Genomic DNA, 17,530 nt, shown 5'->3' with positions numbered 1-17,530 from the left:
CTTGTCTCCCAGCCCAGAGCACTGAATGCCACATCCAGGCCTTCCTTGGACACCTCTAGGGATGGGGACTCCACCACCTCCCTGGGCAGCCCCTGCCAATGTTTAACCACCCTTTCCATGAGGAAGTTCTTCCTGATGTCCAACCTGAACCTCCCCATGTGCAACTTGAGGCTGTTTCCTCTCATCCTGTCCCTTGTTCCCTAGGAGCAGAGCCCGACCCCCCCTGGCTCTCCTCTTCTATCAGGGAGTTGCAGAGCCAGAAGGTCCCCCCTGAGCCTCCTTTGCTCCAGGCTGAGCCCCTCCAGCTCCCTCAGCCTCCTGGTGCTCCAGCCCCTTCCCCATCTCTGTTTCCTTCTCTGGACACGCTCCAGCATCTCCTTCTGGGCCATGAGGGGCCCAGAGCTGGACACAGCACTGGAGGCACCTCAGGAGTGCCCAGCACAGAGGGAAAACGGAGCCAAGCACCTCTCCAGCTCTTCCCCTCCAAGACCACGCTCAGAAACACCCCCAGCTCCTAAAGACACACAGGCAGGAACACCTGGGAACACCTCTGCCATGGGTTCCCAGGGATTTCCTTGCGGTCGAGGAATCACGGCCACATGCCCACGTGTCAGGTTGGCTTTATTCAAGCGTCACTTGTGCATTCCTACTCGTGACAGGACATTTGGGAACTCGGGTACATGAGACGGACGGGAAGGTTTTCTTTCAAAAGAAAACAGAAGTAAAAATAAAGACAAACCTACACCAGGCCTGAGAGCAGCCCCCGGGGGACAGAGAGGCCCGGGGACAGCGAGGAGGAGCGAAGGACAGAGCACAGGTGTTGGCCTTTCCTTTGGAAAGCGGGATTTGGGGAGAGGTGAACGCCCAAACCCAACTGGCTGGTGACAGGGACAGTGCCCAGTGCCAGGGAAGGGCCCTCGGAGCGTTCCTGGCAGCCACCCACATGCTCTCTCCCATGGCCAGTGGGATGCTGGAAGCTTCCTCAAAAGCCTCACTCAAGTTTCCCTCTGTTCGCCCACGCGCTCCAGGTGCACACGGACACTGGTGCACTGGGACACAGCCTCCTGCACCACACCCTGCGGATCCCACTCCCCAGGAGCTGCCGTGATCCATGGCCCACACCCCTCTCCGGCAGACCCCCCACCTTCCCATAGCATTCCCGGGGAGCAGCCCCCCACTGTGGGGCCGGGCACACGCAGGAGGCTCCGCGGATCGATGGACCCCGATGGAGTGGCAGGAAGAGCCTCTCCCTGACCCTTCTTCCCAAACAGCACGCATTTAAATAAAAAAATCCTACTGGAAAGTCCCGGAAGCGATTTGGAGTGTGAAATCCTGAAGGCTGCCGACAGGAGAGATCAAGGTGGAGCCAGGCCACGGAGACCTCTGGAAGGAGAGGTGGCTATGGAGCTGGGAAGGAGGCAGGTGTTCCGTGTGGTGGGCTGTGAGGGATCCAGGCTGGATATGGACCCCGCAGGGAGAGTCCTGGCCCAGTGCCAGCCTCTGGGTGCAGCACCAGTTCCCGAGGGAGAGTGGCTGGAGCCCAGCTCTCCATGGCTGGGGCGGGAGCCGGGTCAGTCCAGCCCCAGGTCCGAGTCGGACGACGAGCGCTCGTCGGCCATGTTGCGGATGGCGTTTTCCATGGGCGCCAGGTTTCCGCTCGGAGTGATGCCCATGGGCTGGATCACCTTCTCCCTGCAGACAGGAAAGGTAAGGCAGAGCTGTCTGAGAGCAGGGGAACAGACCAGGAATGCAGTAGGAATGTGGGGCTTGTGGAAATGGCCCGGAATACCCCAGGCACCACTAAGGATCCCTTCTGAGAAATGGGGACAGTCCCAGCCCTAAAACCTCCAGCATGGCGAGGCAATAGCTGGAAGCACAATCCACAAACAATACCATTCCCATGCTCAGGTTCCCTGGAACAGGCTCATTTCTAGAGTCCTGTTCTGTGTGGTTCAGGATTCCCACAGGAAAACTAGCACGGGTGTCTGTGTTCCTCTCCCCCTAACACATGATGGGAGTACATGTGTTACTTCCCTCCCTTCCTGAACTCACTGGGCTCCTCCGGAGCACCTGTGAAAGATGGATGAGAGATGACTGGAGAAAGCTTTCCAGCAGAGAAAGGGGCTGGTGGCACTGGCTGCTGTCTGTCCCCAAAATGCTGCTTCCTCCTGAGCAGCCTGGCCAGGACCGAGACCGCTGTCCTTCCTGAGTTCCTGGACAAACATGGCAAGCAGGTGTTTGGGAACAGAGCAGGCACAGCAAGGAATTTCGCAGTGTCCCATCATGCCAAAGCTGAGGGAAGAGTTTCTCCAGGTATCCCCACCGCTCCCTCTCCTAAGTGCCTTCAGGCCTTGGGAATGCAGCCAAAGGAAGGCCTGTGATAGATGTACCCCCCATGGACACACACCCACGCCCCAGTACCTGGACAACTTGTCGAACATATTGACCAACTTCATGGCTTCGTGCTCCTTCTGCTCCTCTGTCATCCCTTCCATGGGGTTGGGAAGCTTCTCCTCCACACGGCCCGTCACGGGGTTGATGCTGCGCGGACAACAGTGAGGTCAGGGCACGGGAGAGGGGACAGCAGGGGGACAAAGGGCTGTTTGGGATCCTCCTGTGCCTCATGGAGCAGAGGAATGGCACGGCAGGGCTGGCTGTCACCTCTGCTCGTGTCCTTAGTGCCCAAGTGCCATCACAGTTCTACGGGGGCTTCCAACCTACATCCTTAAAAACCCTGCTCATTTCTCCAGCAGGAGCAACACCCCCTCCTGCCAATGCCACAGTGCCACTGGAAACCGGCTGCACAAGGCCAGGTGACACTTCCTCCCTCTCCTCAAGGCTGGAGGCAAAAGCTAATGGAGAAAATCCCAAGAAACCCAACCTGCAGAGACACTGAAAAGGAAGCTGGTGAGTGCGAGATACACAGGTGGGCACAGGCCTGGGGCTGTCCCCACACACCTCCCACCCTCCAGATACCACCCACTGCAGAGTAAAAGAGAGGGAAAGGCAAAAAAGAGGGAAGGGAAAAAGAGAAGCCAAAAACCAGCTGGGTGCAACAGCACTGGGTTCTGGAGAGGGAGAGGAGCCATGGGCACATGGAAGAGCAGGACAGGGAGGTGGCAGGCGGCAGATGGAGAGGGATAGAGCAGGAATGGGAAGAAGACGTGGACAGAGGGGTGCTCTAGAGGGGGAGCAGACTTCTTTACTTGGGCTTTGCCTCTTTGTACTCCTCCGTGTCTGTGTCTTCATCCTCTGAGTACTCCCCCTCTTCCCGGCCGCCGGCCATGAGGCCCCGCGCCGCCAGCAGCCCCGCAGCGTTCCCGTACCCCGTGTATTTCACAAACCGGGACACTGCCGGGAGAAGGACAGAGACCACGCTGTGCTCCCCTCCCGCCTCCAGCCCCACGGTCACCCCGGGCCATGGAGACCCAGGGACACTGACAGGGGGACAGCAGCCACGGGTGGGAGGCTCAACGTGGGCCAGGCTGTCTGCAGGGTGCTGGGGTGGCCTGAGCACAGCTTGTCCCTCACTGCTGGCCTGAGAGACAGCACCGCCTTCCCACAGAGCTCCTGGAACCCTCCCCTTTTCCCTGTCCCCAGGGAATGCAGAAGCTCCGCAGAGGGTCCCCATCCCACGCGCTCTGGCTCTCCCAGAGCCCACGTTGAGGGTCCCCCCGTCAAAGCCCCCCAAGGCCCCAGGACTCACCGCTCTCCTTGCAGAGCACAAAGAGGAACTCGGCGGCGCAGTGCTTGACGTCGGTGTCGATGTGGGTCATGAGCCGCACCAGCTTGTTCCGCAGGGAATTCCCCACCTCCGGCCGGTTCCGCACATCCCGCAGTGGTGGCAGCACCTGGGCATGTGGGAGAAACATTGTGGGTGCCAGAGGCCTCAACCACCCACGTGAGAACCCAGAGGTTGTGTGGAGGGTGGTCATAACCAGGGGTTTGCTTGTCTCCTCTCCCCTCGGGGCAGCATCCCTGACCTTCGGGCTGAGCACAGCATACCCTGGCCTTCAGGAACTTCCTGGTCTGGCGGTGGACACGGGCACTCTCTGTCAGCAGGTTCAGCACAGGGGTCAGGCTCTCCTTCAGCTTGTGGCCCTGCAGAAACATCCCCCAAAGGAGCAGCACGTCAGTCATGCCGAGCTCAGCCTGTCTGGCTCACGCTGGAGAACATGAGTACAGTCTGTTGGGGAGATGGATGGACACAAAGCTTCCCGGTCCCTGCCACAGGCATTCAGTACCTCCTCCCTCCCCACACCAGACAGCTTGCCGTGGCACAGGCAGTGATTTCTTGGGCAGGGCATCTGGGGCAGAAAAGTGCAGTGGTAAAATTTTGAGGCCCTTTGGGATAACTCCCGAGACTGAAAACCACGGTCAGATGGAAAATAATGCAAATTCAGGCCTCCAGAGGCTTTCACTGCTGAGTGAAACAGGGCTAATATGTCAATCACCCAGCTAATCATCCACTGTTCCACTGATCTCACTGATTTCTGAGGGCCTGCAGCCCTCAAAGCAATGACAGTCACCTTCCTGCCCACGGATGTTGGTTTAGTCCCATCGACCACAGCTCTGCCAAGAGCTGCCCCTTCTACAACCCCAAACCAAGCATGCTGGCACTGGGCTCTTCCAGGCTGAGGGAAAGGTGCCCTGAACCTGTGGGAACGAGCAGTGAGGACCCCCCCCAGCCCTCACCCTGTCCAGGCGGCGCTCCAGGAAATCCAGGAGGATGCTGACTGCATCCATGTTGACACCCATGTACTCCAGCGAGCCCGGCCGCACTTTGGGGGTCAGGAGCACATCCAGACACTTCAGGGGCAGGTTGCCCAGCAGGTTGACTGTGTGGCTGCATGTGTGAAAGGGAAGAGAAGAGAACACATAGTGATGGAGCTTTGCTCACACGAGTCCTTCAGCTCTGTGGAAACCAAGGTCTGTCATTAACTTCCAGGAGTGCGAGGACCCCGCGATCCAAGTTGTCTTGGAGCACCCCAGGCTCCACATGGCACCGAAAGGGAATAACTGAAACTGCTTTTTGGGCAGCTGAACTGTGTGCTGGGGACTCCAAAGAGACTTCAGTGACAACTGAGAACCCAGGGGATTTGACAGAGCCAGTCTGGGTGGTCAAAGGTGCGTCTCTGTGTTGTCCTGCTGTGTCACTCCTCCTCACCACGATGATCCACACCAGCACTGCTTGGTTTTCCCCTGACTACGCGTTCTTGGGGACAGAACTGTGTCACCTTGCTCCAAGCTGACACCCCTGCACCAATAATGCCCGGCAACATGACACAGCCAATTTCTCAGCATGGCTTAAGGCTAATTAAGGCCACCTCATGGACTCTTTACCAAAAGCAGCACAAGTCTGCTCTGGCCAGTTGCCCACTGAGACGGCTGTCGCTGTAGGGACAGCCTGACAAAGGACACTGGAGCAGGATCATGTGCCTGGGGGAGCCCTGCTCCAGGGGCAGCTCGAGGCCCAGGTTCCCAGCACTCACCTGTGGAACTCCTCGGTCCGGTCCTCGCCGTCGGCCGAGATCATGAGGCAGTGGCGCAGGAGGGCACCCAAGTGCCGGTACAGAGCAGCATCTTCCTGGCCCCAAAATGGGAAATGGAAACCTTGATCAGCAAAGGGGATCCCACACGTCCCAGAGCCTGCTGCCCCTGCAGCCACAGCCTGATCATGCACAGCGGGGTGTTCCAGGGGAAGCAGCCTCCCAGTTCTCCTTTTGGGGCTGACACGTGGTCTTCCAGTTGCCCAACACACTTCCACTCACTCTGTGACACTGAGTTAAGGGCTGGACTAGGCTCCAAAACACTCCATGGATTAGCCAGAGGGATGGTGTTCTCCATTACACCTCCTTCTGACCTTGGCCTGAAGGTGAAGAGGTACCTGGCCACGCTCAGACATGAATTATCTGGGGGCTCTGCTCTCCCTCTCGCTCAGCAAATCATATCATTAAGAGATAATCCCCAACTTTTAAATGGGAATGCTCTAAACGCTGTAAGGGTTAATACTGCACTGGACAGAGGCAGTGCCTGGGGCACACCCGAGTCCCTCACCACCCTGACATGTACCTGGGGCTGCACGAGGGCCAGTCTGGGACAGGAGGAAACACAAGGGAGGAGAAAACCGGCAAAGCCAGAGCCCGGAGACGCGCGAGTGCCACAGACCCAAGGAGCTTACCTCGTCCACTTCCCTCTTGCTGGAATCAAAGGTGATGTTGAAGAGCACTTTGAGGATCTCCATGGCTCGCTCCGTCTCCTGCCGAGGCAAAGGCGGGAGAAGTCCCTCCTCGGCGGCGACTTCGTAGGGGTCCAACCACTTCACGCCGAGCGTCAGCTCCAGGGTGTCTGCCATCAGGCTGACGCCCCGCAGCTCCTGGGCGAGCTGCTGCCGGATGTCCACCCTCAGGGCCGTCAGCAGGAACAGCAGGCGCAGGTCGAAGAACTTGACGTCGTGGGGGAGGCTCCGCTCGTTGTAGAGCTTGATGCGCCGCGCCAGCCCCACCACCAGCCGGGCCTCGGCCGTCAGCTCCTGCGCCCGCGGGCTGCTGAACACGATGTTGCACAGGCATTTGAGGGATTCCAGGATCACGTCCAAGTCTGGGACCTCCCGGATGAGCTCCTCCGAGTAGTCGATGCCGGCGTGCCTGGAGAGGGTCTTCAGGCCTTCCTCGGTGGTGAAAGGGCCGAGGCAGTGCTTGTCCCGGGACAGGATGCGGATGCTCTCCAGGCAGGTGACCTGGCAGGAGGGCTGCAGTTCCCTCTCCAGGAACTTGATCAGCAGCTGGGCCATTTTCTGTGTAGTTGGAAACAACCAATGCCTGGTATATGGACAATTCCCAGTGCTCTCTCCAACCCTGTCACGCTCTGCCCTGGACAACGGGAGCATCACCCGGAGGTGGGTCTGCTCAGGTGTGCACTCAGCAGCACTCAGGAAGTGCCTGGCTCTGGCATTGGGTCCTGCACCAGTTTGGGCAAGAACAACCAGCAACACATGGCTGGGAGAGGGTACTGGGTGTAAAGGGAGAGCACAAACAGGTCACTGTTGTAGCTTTGCCCTGGTGAGGATGGCTCAGGCAGTGAGGGTTTGCCTGACTGCTGCATTGAGGGCAAAAACCTCCCTCAGCCCTTCACCTCAGGGCTTCCCTCAGGAGTCTCTCGGCAGCAGCTCTCTGCTCCTGTGTGAGATCAGGGAGGCACCTGCTCCAGGGCATCCACAAACAGATGGAGAGGTGGAGAGAGGCATCAGAGAACCACCAAGGGAGGGCCACAGGACCCAAGGGAGGTGAGTAGAGCGCGTGATGCCCTGGGAAATGGAGGTGAAGAGACCTCAGGAGATTCAAATAAGCAGCATCTCCTTAGCCCCAGTGCTGCCTGGAGACCTACTGGCCCAGATCCTCCGTGGGTACAGACTGGCAGAGCCCCACTAACACAATTCACGGGAGCTGCAAAGCTCATCCCTGTGGGGAATGGTGAGTCACAGAGGAGCACAGGAAAGGCCTCACAGCCATGGGCAGCTTGGGCTCAACCACGTGTGGCAACACTTCATATCACATCAGTAACACCCACACACAGCTGGGTGAGGTGAGAGCTCACCAGACCTCTAACACAACACGTTTGAAACCTCTCTGTGACGTTACAAGAGGAAAGGAACCCAAAAATGAAGTTTGCAACTGGCTAAACGCAGCCCCATCGGTTACACTTCAGGATAATCACAGAATCGTTAAGGTTGCAGCCATTAACCATAACCTTTTAGGTTGGAAAAGGTCTCCAAGGCCACCGAGTCCAACCTGTGACCCATCCCCACCTTGTCACCCAGCCCAGAGCACTGAGTGCCACGTCTAGTTGTTCCTCCAGGGATGGGGACTCCACCACCTCCTTGGGCAGCCCCTTCCAGCGCCTGACAACCCTTTCCGTGAGGAAATTCCTCCTGATGTCCAACCTGAACCTCCCCTGGCGAAATGAAGCTACTGAAGGAAGGAATGAAGGAAAAAGGAACTTCAGTCCTTAATGTGAGGCTCCTGGAGTGCCCCATGATCACACTCTGGGGAAATAAGGAAATACAGCTGTTTCTCTGTTCCTCCCACACAGGAGGCAGAGACAGTTTCAGATCCAGACACAGTGACCAAAGCCTTGGGCTGGCTCAGGGGAAAGAGACCCCAGGGCTGAACCATCAGGACACCTGAGCACCAGGAACTGGTGGTGATGCTCGACTCATATTTCATGGCATGCACCCCAAAAGCAGGACACTGTGCCCGGATCCATGTCCGGCAGCAAAGAGCTCGGATCTCGTCAGATCCAATCCCACACTTCAGGCTGTGCCTGGGCACGCTCCATGTGGCAGCAGCTGGCACTGGCTCAGCCAAAGGAGGTCCTGTTCTCCACCCAGGTCGCCTGGTCTGCACTTGCTGTGCTAACACAGGCATTGGCACCATCCACCAGTGAACTGACCACAGAACTGAGCCAGCTGGAAAATAATCCTGGAAACCCAGAGCTGTTCTTGCAGCAGAGCAGCCAGGACAAGGCCGGCCCGGCACGAAGAGCTGCAGGAGCAGGAACAAGCAGTTCCTTCCCTCCGAGTGCCAGATCACACCAGCTTAAAGCATCTGCTAATACACAGCTCCAGGCAAATCCCACTGCTGGCTCCCAGTGGAACCCCTCACCCTTCCTGGGAGCCTGGGGATCACACCCATTACACCCGTGGCTGGGACTGTATGGATCACAGGACTGCTGCTAATGCCAGATGGATGCTGACTTTTATCCAAAACACCAACCTTTGCTGGAAAAACCAGAGCCAGATGCTCTGAGCGCACCATTCCCTGCCCAAGTTAATGGCAAACTCTCATTTCTTTCCCTGTGGGAGCTGCCTGCCAAGCCCAGCTGGACACAAGTATGGAGTAGCAAGATTTACACACCAACCAAAGAGATAAAGCAAGGAGCATGTGCCTACCTTCCTCTCCTCCCGCTCCTCATCCTCGAAGGTGAAGCACTGAGACTTCTGTGGAGAAAGCAAAACAAATCAGAATAAGGAACAGGTTAAAACTCCACAGAACCAGGGTAGAGCCATTCTGCTGGAAAGCAGCAGGTCCAAAACATGCTGCAACAGCAAACACACCTTCTCCCGACAGTCCCTCCCATGACGGGCACCATCCCTGGATCCATGGCGCTGGCAGAATGCCACGGGTCAACTGATGGACGGATTTAGATTAAATCCTGCAGCAGCACAGTGGGTACTCATCCCAATCTCAATATCCCCTATGAGCTGGTAATTCCTCAGCTCAGTGACACCACCAAGCTGATGCTGTACACATCTCTCCTTGATATTTATTTGTTTCTTTTCCTGGCCAAAGGAAGTGCTGTCTCCTTGGTATGTCGGAACAGATCTTCGTGGTTACCCAGGTCAAGTTCTTTAAACACAAGGGACCTGATCTCCACAGCCCCGTTCCGTCCCCTTCCTAACAAATACTCCTGCTCTCCATTCATGGGAAACATTTCTGTTTCTCTCTCCCTTTTGGTTGTTCTTTGCTGACAGTGTCCTTCCTGGCTACACCTGCTCCCATGGAACCTGAGAGCACAGGAGACCACAGGTTCCTGGGGAGAAGCAGCACTTCCCAGTGAATGAGGCTATCCTTGTTCACACCAAGAAAACCTTTGGTCCAAGCACGGAGAACAAAAATGTTTAAAATCCATAAAACACCGATGACGTGTGTGCAGTCACCAAGAGCCCAGGGATGGCGTTGGTCTGTCCAGCCTGGAAGCAGAGATGGACACAGCGATGCCCCAGGAGCAGCAGCAGCCCCAGGGGTGGGGGCAGGACAGGTGTATTCCCATCAGGCTGTGTGAGCTGATCCATCCACAGGCTGCTGGATCACATTACCAGTCCCAGCACTGCTTTGTTCCGCAGACAGCCAGGCTTGTTCTTCCCCCAGAACGTCCTCTCTGCAGGCTCTAATCCCATTTGGGGGTAATTTGGCCATACCTGGGGTTTTGCTTTAGCTGCAGTTTATTCCCAGCAACCAAAAACCTCGTGTGCAACAGTGAATTAAAATAAATCCCCAGGAAAGGTTACAGAACCATCAGTCTTGCAGCAAAAGCGATGCCAGGCCATGTCGGCTTTATGTGCAGTTTCATAATCCTCTTTGACTGCTCCATTTCCTTCAGACGGGCCAGCAAACCCTCTGGCTCGAGTTCCATATGCCTGATACACCGTGAAGGACTCAGCTGGGGGTATCCATGGGAAATGCTGTGGTTTGGGGCCTTGAGCTGGTCACACAGACGCTGTTTGCACCTCGATGACTCTGGTGTGGCACCGGCTGTGGGTGCTGCTAATCCTCAGCGCTGTCCTCAACAGGGGTCTGCTCCTCCTTGGCCAAGATCTCCCCATTCCAGATCCGACTGCTACGAACAGTTCCACACTCCCTCTCTCACACACGCTTCTGCAAAATATTCCTCAGGTTTTCCCTGCTGGCTTCCCACCTACTCCAGCCTGGTGCAGAGTGAGTCACAGCGATCCGCAGGGCCAGCCCCTCCCGGGGGAACCCTCCGGAGGAAATTTCCCTGACAACCAGAGTCTGTTTCAAGCGGGATTTCACGGAATCACAGAGTCTCCTCAGTTGGAAGGGACACACAAGGATCACTCAGTCCCATTCCTGGCCCTGCTCAGCCCCAACAATCCCACCCTGTGCCTGAGAGCGTTGTCCAAACCGTCTCTGAGCTCCGGCAGACTTGGGGCCATGACCACTGTCCTGGGGAGCCTGTTCAGTGCCCAACCACTCTCTGGGGAAAGAACCTTTTCCTAATATCTGTCCTAAACCTCCCCTGACACAGCTCCAGCCGTTCCCTTGGGTCCTGTCACTGGTCACAGCGAGCAGAGATCAGTGGTCCCCCTTGGAAGGAAGCTGTAAACAGCCGAGGTCTACCCTCAGTCTCCTCTTTTCCAGGCAGAAATTTACCCCCACAGATAATCTTTTCCCACATTAAGGCTAGAAACACTCTCAGCTCTGCTTCCAAATCGTCAGGTTTTGATATTCAGAGCCGTGCAGCCACCTCTAATCACCTTTGACTTGCAAATCCTGACACCGTTTCACCTACAGCTCCTCCCCGCCTGTTTTATCACCCCCAAACCTGTCTCAACATAAAGGCTTCTCCTAATTGGTCCTTACACTGACTCTTATTTCCCTGCCAGGCTTTACTTGGCATCTGGATAATCATGTTTTTAAGAGTCCCTGACACCAGGGAGGGGTTGATGCTCACTCACCTCCTGGTTGTAGACCTGGAGCACCTTGAGAACCGTGTCCTGCTCCCCGCTTTCCAGCGTGGTGACCACAGCCCTGAGCTCCATTATCCCAACAGCTCAGCTACGGCGGAACTGGGAGCGAGGGGACTTCCAGGGTGATGCAAAAGCACCTCGGCAGACAGATATCTGAGAGGGAAGAGAGAAAGGGGTGGGGAGAGGAAGGAGGGAAAAAACACAACACAAAAAAAAAACCCAAGTGATATTGCTCACGCTGCTGCGTCCATAAAAGCGGAGCAGATGGACAACTCGAGCAAAGCCAGCACCGGCTTCCTCTCTCTCCCGCTAATCCTCTTCTTCCTCGCTTTGCTTTTCAATGTTTAATACGTGCCCTCCCAGGAAAGCGCTCAGGGAAAGCCTTCCCCCCACCAGCCGGGGATTAACGCGGAGCAGATAACAGCAGCTCCCTGAAATAGCTCCCTGCCTCCTCCTCCTCCTCCTCCTCCTCCCCGGTTGCCCTGATTCCTGCTGCCGCACAGGGGGGAAAAATAACAAATAAACCCAGCAACATTCCCGCGGAGTGACAAGGGATGGAGCGGCGAGGCAGCCGGGCAGGAGAGCATCCTCCGGCTCCAGGCGGAGGTACCTTTCCAGGAGGTGGGAAGCAGACGAGGAGGGTTCCGTGGAGGGTCGGATTATGGCCGATCCCCGCACGCACAGCCCAAACGCGCGTCCGGAGCCGCCGTCCCCCGGGAGATGATGTCCCTGCCGCCAGTGCCAGGGAGCAGATGCGCAGGGACACGGGAGATGGGATTATTTCAGTCACGGCACCGGTTTAAGGGCTCAGGGAGCCACGCGAGCCCGCGGTGCTGGGACGTGACTCCCGATGGGGGGAAATCCGGCAGATTTGGGTGCACAGGTGGGCTTGGATACACGTTCAGCCTCCGTGTTGCCATGGGCCGTGTTCTGCGATGAGGCCGCGCTGGTCACACCGAACTCAACCAAGCGGGACCCCGCACCGGGAGTCCCCGGGCTTTGGGGATGACGCGGGGTATCCCCGCCTGCCCGTGCACCCAAAGAGGGGCGTTCTGGGGGGACCAAGGGCAAATCCCGCATTGTGGAAGGCGGAAAGCCACGGGGACAGGTGGCTGGGCTGGCCCGGGGCAGGGACACAGCATCCCCATGCCAAGGGGCTGGGATGGAGGGGACCCGCTCCGCTTTTGGGGCGATGGCATGAGCCAGCGGACCACTGCACATATCCCCCTTTTCCATACCTCCTGGCTGGCTCCTCCCCCTGCCACCTCATTCCCCCGACATCTGGGCGCATTCCAACCCCCCTTTTTTTATGTCCACAAACCCCTACTTTTGTCCCAAGCCCTTATATCTGCCCCCAAGCCCCCACTTTCCCCGCCACGCCCCCGTTTCGCCCCCGTGCCCGGGCAGGGCTCTGGCCGTACCTGCGGCCCGGGATCCCTCGGGGGACAGCGCCGACCCTTCCTCCCCTTCCGCCCCGGCCCGGGGGAGCGGCCCGAGGGTCCCGGTGCCGGGGGGAAGGAGGAGGAGGAGGAGGAGGAGGAGGAGGAAGGACCGGCGGACATTTCGTGGCGGCTCCGCCCGGCGGGGCGGGACGGACCGGGGCGGCCATGGCGGAGCGGGGCCGAGGTGAGGGGACAGGGACAGGTTTGGGGGCTGGAAGGGGCCGGGGGAAGGGGAGCGCCCGGCTGCACAAGTGCCCCCCCGACCCCGCTGCACCCCACGGGACCTCCCGCAGTCCCCCGATTTACCGCTTAGATCCCCCGAATTGCCCCCCTCGAACGCCCAATTGCCCCCCCCGATCCTCTAAGTGGCTACCCCTTGAACCCCTAAATGCCCCCCTTGAGACCCTAAATGCCGTCCCTTGAACCCTTAAATATACCCCCGAACACCTAATTGCCCCCCACACCCCTAACTGCCCCCTTGAGCCCCTAATTGACCCTTTGAACCCCTAACTGCCCCCTCGAACCTCTAATTCCCCCCCCTTGAATCCCTAACTACCCTCCCCATTGAACTCATAATTGCTCCCCCCCGCATCCCTGACTGCTCCTCCGGGGCCCTTCTAGGATCCTCAGTTGCCCCTAGAACCCCTAACTGCCCCCTTGAACACTTAGTTCCCCTCTCGACCCCCCCAGCTGCCCCACAACAGGTCATAATGCCAGGAGACCCCAACACGGATGAGGGGTTAAGAGCCCTGGATTTGCCCGGCTTCACCCAAATCTCATCCCTGGATGTCGCTGGGCATGAAGCCCCCAAGCTGCTGCTGCTGCTGCTACTGCTGGGCCATGGTGGCAATTCAGGGGGCAAGTCAGGGATCCTGTCCCAGTTCGTTTGGGGAAAGTTTGGGGCGGTTTTGTCCAAACTGATCTGGGAGGGTTCCAGAGGTGCAAGGCGGGGCTGTGACAGCCAGAGATCCTGTGCCAGGGCAGGTACAACGTGTGCTCCTCCTTTTTACCCCCAGGACAGAGTCCGAGCGCCATGGAGGACCTGCTGGATGTGGAGAACAAGCGGATGGCCGACAGCCTGGCCAGCAAGGTCACCAGGCTGAAATCCGTGAGTACCCAGGGCACCCTGGGGGGCATGGGGAAGGAGGGGCTCTGCTTACCTGGGGGTGCTGCAGGGGATCACAGAACCACGGAATGGTTTGGGCGGGAAGGGGCCTTAAAGCCCATCCAGTCCCACCCCTTGCCGTGGGCAGGAACACCTTCCACTAGCCCAGGTTGCTCCAGCTTGGATTTGAACACTTCCAGGGATGGGGCAGCCGCAGCTTCTCTGGGCAACCTGTGCCAGTGCCCCAGCACCCTCAGCTGTGCTCTGCAGAGGCTTCCTGTGCATTAACAACTCTTAGTTGGTGATACAGTGGTTTAATTTTCACACCTTTACAAATTCCCGCTTTCCCTTTGAGGTTTACAACATCATCTGACGCTCAGGAAAGGAGTTTTAGGCTCAGAGAGAAACATCAACAAAGAAGCATAAAACATAAAACGTAAACGCCCCTGCACAGAGGGGTGTTGCCAAGCTCACCTCCTTGGGAAAAAATTCACAATAAAAAGGCAGGGAGATTAATTTTGGAAAATACCTGTGTCTCTATGCAAATGATCTTAAGACTGGTTTGCTCTTAATATCAAGTACTTTGATTTGGGGATTAGAGATTTAAGCTCTGTTTTTCATTATTATAAAAATTGTTATAGCATTATAATTATTCTAACAATTATTGTTATACGATTATAAAATTGTTGTAATAATTATAACATTATTATAAATTATTGTTTAAAAAATAGTAGAAACCACAAAAGAAGTCAGTGACTCACAGTGTAGAAGGGCAGACTCTGAATTCCTGCCCTTGTATCCCAGGGATTAAACACCCTGACAGATTTAGACAGTCAGGCTTTACTTTCAGTGCTGCAGAGGTAGAGAAGTTCAACAACCCTACAGGGAAATGAGAATCATTTTCCTTGTTCCTGTCCCAGACAAGCCCCTGTGTGTCTGTAGGAGCCAGGAAAGCAGCAGGTTGCTTTGATAACTTTCATTTTAGAGGTTCTCTGTACATGACAAGCTCCTGAATGCTCGTTCCCTCCCTTGTTCTGCAGCTGGCTCTGGATATCGACAAGGATGCTGAGGAACAGAACCGCTACCTGGATGGCATGGTAAGGACCTGGGGAATGGGGCACAGGGCTTTCTGTGCTGCTGGGAAACCGGGATGGCAGCTCAGGCTGGCACACTACGGTAGATCCCTGCGGTCCCCGATGCCAGGCATTTGTAACTAAACCCGTTCCCAGCAGATTTACTGCTCTGTAAATGTTGGATAGCTTGGCAGGTGCAGCATCACCTTGTCTGGGGTTGGTATCTGGCACCTGAAGGGCTGATGTGGGACAGCACACCTGGGAAATGCCAATGGAGGTCCCTCCTTGCTGGGATTAGAGCTGCCTCCGGGCTGTTCCTCAGCTCTCCCTTGGTGTTTGGTGCTGCTGTATGAACCTAGGACTTATTCCAGAACTCCAGCACCTCCGGCAGGCTCCCTGCAGGGCCTTGTGGGACACTGGTGTCTTCAGAGGGAGCACAGGTGATGCTCTGGGTCCCACAAGCTGTTGGGTGTCCTGGTCTGCCACACAACTCCCAACAAATCAGGGAATTGGGATAAAAGGTGGGATGGCAAGAGCCCTTAAGGGACAAGCCCCAAATGGGCACCAAACTGCGCTGCTCTTACAGAAGAGGTTTTGAGGCATTTCAGGAGCAACATGAGTAGAAGCTCCAGAAAGGTGGGAACGGTGCTGATGCCGGAGCACTGGAAGGGAAGGACCTTGAGGGAGACAGGTGGCTGCTGTGCAGCTTCTGTGCGAATGTTTTTAGTCAGGAGGTGGGAGATTCCTCAAGGATTCCTTCATGTGTGGCACAGTAGGATGGGCTTGATCCTAGGACCCAAGGGAATGGCTGGAGTTGTATTAGGTTGGGTATTAGGGTAAACTTCTTCCCCCAGAGGGTGGCTGGGCACTGGAACAGCCTTCCCAGGGCAGTGGTTGTAGCCACAAACTTGCCAGAGCTCAGGGACACGGTCAGGTTGTTCAGGTGTGCTGTGCAGGGCCAGGAGTCGGACTGGATGACCCTTGTGGAATCCCTCCAACTCGGGATATTCCACGACTCTACGATGCCTCCACCTTGGCTGTCTCTGCCCTCCACAGGACTCGGATTTCCTCAGTGTGACGGGGCTGCTGACGGGCAGCGTGAAGCGCTTCTCCACCATGGCGCGCTCCGGGCGGGACAACCGCCGGCTGCTCTGCGCCGTGTCTGTGGCCCTCATCCTCATCTTCTTCATCCTCTACTACTTGGTGTCCCGGGCAGGCACCTGAGCCGGGCTGGGCAGGTGTCACAGGGCCCCGAGCTGGGCAGGTGCCACAGGCCGGACCTGCGGCACCCACAGGCCTATCCACACCTTCCCGGGAGGAGCCTCCAGCCAGACCTCCTCCTTCCAAGTGACTCTTCCTCCCACCAGCTCCTCGTGTCACTCCGGCTGGGCCCAGACAGCTCTTCCAAAGCAAGAACATTTGTCTCCAAAGGGATCCCCGTGTCTAACAGGGATTTGGGGCTGTGACCTCCTGCCTTGTTCATGTGCCGCGGGCTGTTCTCAAGGGCCACTTCCCCGTCACCTCCCTCAGCAAGCCTGGGAACTGCTGAGGTGGGGCTCACAAATCCAGGGACTTGTTCGTACTCTGAGGTTTTGTAAGCCAGCTGAACTTCGGGAGCTGTAGGGTTTAGGATGCCGATTTACGGGGTTTGGGAGTGCCAGTGTGTGTGACTAAACATTCCGCGTGGCTGCTCTCAGTTTTCCCGGGACTTGCAGAACTTATCCTTGGTGTCCCTGGGCTGAAAGGAAACCTGTGCTGCTTTGGGACGGAATTAGTGATGGATCTGGGCCTGGATACTCTCAGATCGCTGGAGGGAAGAGCTGCAGAGGAGCAGAACTTGGATTAAATCCTGGCTTGGCCCTCTTTATCTTTCTTGGTCCAGTTAATTTTGGTTGTTGTGGAGCACTCTGGGGAGATGCTGTGCCAATGAAGCAGAGGTTGAGGTGAGGTGGAATTCCCCCACAGTGGGAGTCCAGGAGGGATTTGCTGATTTGTTTTATGAATTTAGAAGGTACCAGAGGAACCTCTGCCTTGCCTTGGGGGGTGTCTCTGCTTATTTGCCTCTCTCTCCCTGTAACAACCAGGGCCCAGTCATTCTTCCTCCTTCTCTGATTTAGTCTCTCTTCTGCCTCATCATGGGTGGCTGGGTGTTCCCTTTGCCTTCTCTCTCTTCCTGTCGGGAATTCCTTTGTCCTGGAGCTAAGGCACCTGCAAAAGGAATGTTGTCCCTTGTACCAAACTGCTCACAAAACATACCCTGGCTGGATTAGGTGTGTTCTTTTCCACATCTGGGAAAATTCCTGCAAGGAAAGCAAGGAGAAAGGAGGCGGCAGGGACTTCCTCTGGTTCTTCCTGCTTCCCTGGTGCTGTGTGGCAGCTCCAGGCTCCTTCCCTTCGGGAAGGATCGATGGCCTCTGATTCCTGGAGCAGGCGACTCCTGACAAAAGGCTGCTGGAGCAGCCGGGGGGGGTTGCTTTGCCTTTCCTGCTGTAAATAAAGCTGATTTTAGACCTTCTAGTCCGAGTGTTTGTTCCTCGTACAAGGTTGATTGTCTTGGCTCTATCTGAGTCACCCCGGGGCTGGAGAAGAACCCTCCGGGGAGGTGGGGGTCCCGCAGCACTGTGACGCGCCCGGTGTCACG

The 17,530-nt window shown here is 56.8% G+C and overlaps 2 protein-coding genes across 7 annotated transcripts; one reads left to right on the top strand and one right to left on the bottom strand.

Annotated features, from left to right (window-relative positions):
• Nucleotides 1-603: 603 nt before the first annotated feature.
• Nucleotides 604-12,814, bottom strand: RIC8A (RIC8 guanine nucleotide exchange factor A). Of its 3 annotated transcripts, none has more exons than XM_027696252.1 (11): nt 12,691-12,814; nt 11,258-11,422; nt 8,951-8,998; nt 6,182-6,796; nt 5,493-5,587; nt 4,696-4,846; nt 4,006-4,101; nt 3,707-3,851; nt 3,207-3,351; nt 2,422-2,541; nt 604-1,692 (listed from the first exon to the last, which is right to left on the bottom strand). In XM_027696252.1, the coding sequence occupies exons 2-11, from the start codon at nt 11,339-11,341 to the stop codon at nt 1,572-1,574; spliced, it is 1,620 nt and encodes a 539-aa protein (XP_027552053.1). In that variant the 5' UTR covers nt 11,342-11,422; nt 12,691-12,814; the 3' UTR covers nt 604-1,571. The 3 variants fall into 3 exon arrangements, with proteins under 3 accessions (XP_027552053.1, XP_027552055.1, XP_027552054.1); XM_027696254.1 differs by lacking the exon at nt 12,691-12,814 and adding an exon at nt 11,880-12,039; XM_027696253.1 differs by lacking the exon at nt 12,691-12,814 and adding an exon at nt 11,507-11,672.
• On the top strand, nt 11,802-17,406 carry BET1L (Bet1 golgi vesicular membrane trafficking protein like). Of its 4 annotated transcripts, none has more exons than XM_027696259.1 (4): nt 11,802-11,875; nt 13,728-13,819; nt 14,857-14,913; nt 15,946-17,406. In XM_027696259.1, exons 1-4 carry the CDS (start codon nt 11,824-11,826, stop codon nt 16,111-16,113), a joined length of 369 nt encoding a protein of 122 aa, XP_027552060.1. In that variant the 5' UTR covers nt 11,802-11,823; the 3' UTR covers nt 16,114-17,406. The 4 variants fall into 4 exon arrangements, with proteins under 4 accessions (XP_027552060.1, XP_027552058.1, XP_027552056.1 ...); XM_027696257.1 differs by having other exon boundaries at nt 11,823-11,890; XM_027696255.1 differs by lacking the exon at nt 11,802-11,875 and adding an exon at nt 12,190-12,895 and having other exon boundaries at nt 15,946-16,756.
• The last annotated feature ends 124 nt before the right edge of the window (nt 17,407-17,530 follow it).

Source organism: Neopelma chrysocephalum, unplaced genomic scaffold (genome assembly GCF_003984885.1).
Source record: "Neopelma chrysocephalum unplaced genomic scaffold, ASM398488v2 Primary Assembly neopelma1_106, whole genome shotgun sequence".
Classification (NCBI taxonomy): domain Eukaryota; kingdom Metazoa; phylum Chordata; class Aves; order Passeriformes; family Pipridae; genus Neopelma; species Neopelma chrysocephalum.
This window is presented reverse-complemented; position numbering and strand designations above follow the sequence as displayed.

What these genes read in the sequence shown, in the direction of transcription:
- RIC8A (XM_027696252.1), bottom strand. Translation starts at nt 11,341, where the DNA reads ATGGAGCTCAGGGCTGTGGTCACCACGCTGGAAAGCGGGGAGCAGGAC. An exon ending in TCCAGGTCTACAACCAGGAG is followed by an intron (nt 8,999 to 11,257) that starts GTGAGTGAGCAT and finishes CTTTCTCCACAG; the next exon opens with AAGTCTCAGTGCTTCACCTT. An exon ending in TACAAAGAGGCAAAGCCCAA is followed by an intron (nt 2,542 to 3,206) that starts GTAAAGAAGTCT and finishes TTGTCCGCGCAG; the next exon opens with CATCAACCCCGTGACGGGCC.
- BET1L (XM_027696255.1), top strand. Translation starts at nt 12,205, where the DNA reads ATGAGGCCGCGCTGGTCACACCGAACTCAACCAAGCGGGACCCCGCAC. An exon ending in CATGGCGGAGCGGGGCCGAG is followed by an intron (nt 12,896 to 13,727) that starts GTGAGGGGACAG and finishes TTTTACCCCCAG; the next exon opens with GACAGAGTCCGAGCGCCATG. An exon ending in ACCGCTACCTGGATGGCATG is followed by an intron (nt 14,914 to 15,945) that starts GTAAGGACCTGG and finishes TGCCCTCCACAG; the next exon opens with GACTCGGATTTCCTCAGTGT.